Source organism: Physcomitrium patens, chromosome 18 (assembly GCF_059467195.1).
Source record: "Physcomitrium patens ecotype Gransden chromosome 18, ASM5946719v1, whole genome shotgun sequence".
Lineage (NCBI taxonomy): Eukaryota > Viridiplantae > Streptophyta > Bryopsida > Funariales > Funariaceae > Physcomitrium > Physcomitrium patens.
Window position 1 is genome coordinate 7955125 of NC_143427.1, and position 5297 is coordinate 7960421.

Consider the following 5297-nt stretch of genomic DNA (forward strand, 5'->3'; position numbering starts at 1 on the left):
TTGACAAGATTCAATTCAATTTTTTAAAATATTTTTTTTTTTCAAAATTGAAGAAGTATCTTCAACTTCAATGATACTTTAATCCCTCCTTTGCACAAAGATCTTCATTGGAACTTTCTGAATAAGTATTGCATGCTAATCTTTTGTTTCACATATTGTTTTCAAGAATTCTTCTACAAAATTAAAGTTTTGAAACTTCAATGTAGATAATTTATAGTTGAGATGAGTACCATAGCAAGATCTCTAGATTCATACATGTGCTTGAATGCCTTCTATGCATCTACATGATCTTCATGTTCTATCACTATGACTATTAAATAGTCTTTTACAGCAAATGTCAATATCTTCATAGCTTTTGCCTTCATCTTACATACTTAAATTTGACAATATGCACCCATTGTATGTACATGGATAAGTTATTGATGAGAATTTTTCAATGGTGAGATTCCATAGATTTTTAACTCACAAGGTATTCATCTTCAAGCTCCATACATAAAAGTTGTCTTCTCCAACCAACTTGTTAGCCTTGCCAACTTACAAAAGATCATTAGAACTTGACATTTTCACTAGGCTTCAATAATTGCTTTCTTTAACAACAAAGTGTACATAGAAACAATTGCTTTCTAGCAATTACAAAGATAATTCACTCACAATCTCTCTAAACTCAGCTCTAATACCATGTGAAAATTCAATATGTATAATATAAAGAGTTGCCTTTATTCTTAGAACTATACTCTTTCCTAGAGCAATTCATCTGATACCTTGACTATTGTGTAATATAGGGTTAATGAGTTCATCCAAGTACAAGCGGTTCTCATGCAGGTATCAGGTGAGTAAGAGGGAAATCCTAGGCACCCCCTTTTATTTTTGCCAATATTTCATCCGACATGAAAAGTCACAACCAGATAGATTTCAATATGCTTTTCCAAGTTACACTCCATCCCATCATGTTTCTACAGAACTCATGCTATACAACCTACACTTTAACAAAATCACTGTTGGTTGATTCCCAAATGATAGTGCCATCGCATAGGCAGAGCTTCTTGTAATTCTCACCAACACCAGCGCTTCTTGCTATGACTGCAGCACTAATACCTGATTTCGATTTATCAATATCTCCATACACTACTAGAGCACGGCCAATTAAATCCATTACCTGTAGATTCTCTTTAGTACCAGAAAATTCAGCTTTCCCTTCGTTGTTCACCTCCAAAACCCCCAAGTCACCTGGCTGTAGAAAACAAAAATAAAACCTTCTTCAATTGGTGACGCACTTGGCACATCAATGCATTCATCTAGATATACACCACAAGCATAATTGCAAGAAGACAGTTTAGTTAGGCATATTTACTTTCGAAATGAACTAATCTAAACGGAACAGATTCGAGCGAAGAGAAAAACAGTAGGAATGAGACATGAATTTACTAGTCCAGAGGTATTTTGACGGCTTATAGAAACTCAGACACCATCACAGATATAAGAGAAATTGCAAGGTTTTAGCAACCAAAAATCCTCCTAAGAGCTTACAATGCCATCAGCTGCTGTTGGCTCCGTTGAGCCGCTAAAGATCTGACCGGTGCTAGCAGCGCCACGTGTGAGATCTCCATACTCGTTTATAGACCAGCCGATGGTACTTTGAGGAAGACCACTGAAGGACGCTTCAACACGCAACTGCTCCATACTCACTTGCGCGAATCTAACGACTCCGTGAATCTGAGGCCCCTTGAATTCGGCTACGGCAGCTGAAACACTGAAGTCTACACAATTCACACAACAAGGTCGATCAGAATCAGTCTAATCATTTTACTTTCATCTTGCACGAGGCCACCACCTGAAGTTTTCTGAATCATCTGAACAGTCGCCCGCTTCCCAAGAAACTCTTGGCAAACCATATATAAACAAGAGGAAAGCTAATAAAAAAATGGTTTGTTTGAGCTAAAGTAAGCTCACTCCTAATGACACATTCATCTAAAGGCAGCGCACAACTAACATTCTCTCAAAAGAAATAAAATTCGTCTGATAATATTACGTGCTCAACGAGGACCGCTACTAACAGTATGCAAAGTTAAGTGTAAAGTCTTAGTCACTGAAGGCGTAACACTCAGTGAATCACCCTATGCAAATGGTAAAAGTCCAACATTGGAACAAACTTACTATTCATCAAGCTCAAAGATATCAAGAAATGAAATTGAGTAAATCAGCAAATGAAGACTGATTTAAGAAATAAAGAAGGGCTGCAAATACATTAATGAACCTTTGAAAACACATCTATAAAGGCGTTACAAAATTCGGAGGATGATACCCGCAGTAATGTACGATAAACATGGACCAAGAAAGCCAGGAAATATCATAAACGCACTAGAAGTACAAAACGCCAGATCACAGGTTCAGCACACCCTAGGCAAAGATTCCATGATTAAAAAAACCCACTAAATGAAACTTACTCTCTGGGAGCCCTTGTCCAATAAGCCTGGCTTTGCGTCCAGATTCTGCTAAAGCTGCTGTAAGGTCCTTCACTGTGGTTGAGCCCAAAACTCTCACTATTTGGTTTTCAAGATTGATGTCCACGGACTTCACACCTGCATCCAAGCCGAGTGAACAACTTAGGGGATCAAGCCAACCCTCAAGTTCTTCGAACTACAAAGTCACCGATTACTGGCTGACATAAAAATCGAATATACAACGTAACCTCACGTAAATGTGCTCGAAATGAATGGAAAGCCTCAAATACTTGATTCAAAAGCAAGCCCATTCCAAAAGGAGCAAAGCCGTGCATTTTACCAGCAAGGGGTTCTAACTTAGTGCGCACTGACTTGACGCATCCGTCACATTTCATGTCCACCATGAACTCTGTCTATGGATTGAAAACAAACTATGTGGTCAGTAAGACTTATTTCTGAATTGAATGACAAACATTCAGGGATAGAAACTTTTAACACTGAGTACAATCTTGCATTTGCCTAAAACAAGTTTCCTCTGAACACTGAAAGAGAAGACGACGTCATGAAATACCGAATCAAAATAGGACTCTGAAACGGCAACACACATATGTAGGCATTGAGCATTAAAATAAAATCTCTAACCAGGAGAACATTTGTGTCTGCCTAGAACTCGTGGAATCATCGGATCTTAATGGAAAAACCTGGTGACCATCTACAACACTCCAGTAGATGTCCTAACTTCATAAATCTACAGCTCGTGTAATTCCGAATCCCAAGAGAAGAATATTTTTAATTCTTACCATCAAGTCAGGTAGTTGCGCCTTAACTTCTCCCCCATTTTTGTCCTGAGGGCACCAGGCCATAATGGACGAGAATAAGTTGTTTCAGTAAGAGTCATCAAGCGAAGTCTTTACAATACCAAGTGTTGCCTCAAACCAAAATTCAAAAGCTTCAAACCTAGGTCTAAAACCTTTCCTTGCGTTAGTCAAATTTCACTCAACCTAATTGAAGATCAAATCCGTCTAAACCTTCTGGTTATATGCAGATTGCAATTCTACTTGCAGCGATAACTTATTCCTAGTTGTTTTAATTCGAATAGAGGATAGACACCATATAGAAAAGTTAAAGTGCTAACCTCTCCTGAAGCCATCTGAGAGACTTCTGGAGATGTCGCATCGACCACTAGCATCGGCACTCCAGCAGCCATGGGATAAGCCAGAAGTGAGCCTTGCAACAATTGCGAGGACCTTAGAAAGCGATGCTTAAATACGCGCGCGCTATTCTGTGGCGATACAATCGACCGCAGTAAAGAAGACCTGTCACAGAACACATTACATCGACAGCTTTTACAGGAGCCTCTTCCTCTATTAATGTTCAATTTCGGAAATATCTTTTGACAGATGTAAAATCTTTCTTCAGTCAACACACTCCATGGTAGACTCTTCGAGAAACTAACAAACCCTTCGGTTTTAGATAACCTAACTGTTGTAGTTTAAATTCATAAATGATGACACTATTGATGTCCATAAGCGGTCTCAATTCTTCTAGAAGAACTTGATAATATGTACTGTAGCACGGCAATCCTTTACAACGTCGAAGTGGAGTGTCCGGCGAAACAGAGGTTTGAATGCAAGACTGTCCTTAGAAAAATACAAAACCCTTCAACTGTAATCAGCACGAAATGATGAATCTTCTCCTGACGCCCTTCCCTGATTCTACTGTGCCCTCACGGGTGGAATTTGGAAAAATATGAATAATATTGTAACCTACGTTACAAATAAACTCGAATTGCCAAAGAAAGATGCGGAGACAATTTTGAACACTGCAATTCACAAAACGAGACTCCTCACCAAATCCTAGCCCTATGTATTAATCAGAATTTCTGGGAAGGGAGGACAATTCTTAGTACCTATGCGACGAATTGAAGGATTTTATCGAAGGTGCGGCAGCCGAAGCTGCAACCTCTACAGCAGGGAGAAGAGTCGGCATCCCTTTAGCACGCAGAACTGCCATGTAATCTTGCTGCTTAAACTATAAATACAACACTGTAGGCACAAAACTTATCTCTCTCGAATGTGTCTGCATCAAAATCGCACACAGCGGATTTTTGGCGCCACTCTAAGCTGGAGCGGCCAGCTGAAACACAACAGATTTCAAAGAAATGCCAGCATTCTGCAACAAACAAGTTCGAAAGAGTTTGTAATTCTCTATTCTGCTCAAAACTGCTCCTGACTTGTGTCCGTAAGTGACTAAATGGAATGCTCCCTCTGCTTGCAAGTTCTCACACCGGCGGAGACATTCACTTGTAGGATATACAAACTTGTAATAAACGACTTGATGAATGATAAATGTCCGTTTTCTACACAGAAAATAACTCGACATTTCTTTCCATGGAATATCAACTTTTTGATACCATAGTAATTCTGCATAGAACCGTGACTTCTCTTATAGTTTTTGTTCAGACATGTGCCACTTGTGAGTTGGATACTTCTTCAAATTGTTCTACTTTTCAGCCACTGCATTGAGCTTCTAACTAATGCTCCGAAGGTATTTGAATACTTTTAACATCAACTATGTGGTGCTTCGCCATAGAATTTGACTTCCAAGGTCTGCAACATTTCCAGCTCTTGGAGCTGATTGCGGTTCTCTCACTGATATTTTTTAACCAGTTCATGAACTGCGCCAGAAGGACAACAGAATTTACTACAGAGAGATGAAGGACGTTCAGGGACAAGTTTTGATCCTTCAATCGCTGGAGCAGATAGTAGCCTTGTAAATATTGAAGAAGACAAATAGAGACACCTTCACAAAACCACTGTGGGCTATTTTGCATAATCAACAGGCTGAAGCAAACGT

At 39.2% G+C, this 5297-nt stretch overlaps 1 protein-coding gene across 1 annotated transcript; it reads right to left on the reverse strand.

Annotated features, from left to right (window-relative positions):
• Nucleotides 1–825: 825 nt before the first annotated feature.
• On the reverse strand, nucleotides 826–4714 carry LOC112294950 (copper chaperone for superoxide dismutase, chloroplastic/cytosolic). The gene is made up of 7 exons (XM_024545966.3): nucleotides 4351–4714; nucleotides 3577–3757; nucleotides 3242–3286; nucleotides 2782–2854; nucleotides 2445–2579; nucleotides 1528–1757; nucleotides 826–1231 (listed from the first exon to the last, which is right to left on the reverse strand). The coding sequence occupies exons 1-7, from the start codon at nucleotides 4452–4454 to the stop codon at nucleotides 977–979; spliced, it is 1023 nt and encodes a 340-aa protein (XP_024401734.1). The 5' UTR covers nucleotides 4455–4714; the 3' UTR covers nucleotides 826–976.
• Between the last annotated feature and the right edge of the window lie 583 nt (nucleotides 4715–5297).

Bases quoted from the DNA above. Each gene is read 5' to 3' on its own strand.
- LOC112294950 (XM_024545966.3), bottom strand. From the start codon at position 4,454: ATGGCAGTTCTGCGTGCTAAAGGGATGCCGACTCTTCTCCCTGCTGTA. The intron at 2,855-3,241 runs GTAAGAATTAAA...TTCAATCCATAG, and splicing joins CGCAACTACCTGACTTGATG to ACAGAGTTCATGGTGGACAT. The intron at 2,580-2,781 runs GTAAAATGCACG...GCTTGGATGCAG, and splicing joins TAAGTTAGAACCCCTTGCTG to GTGTGAAGTCCGTGGACATC.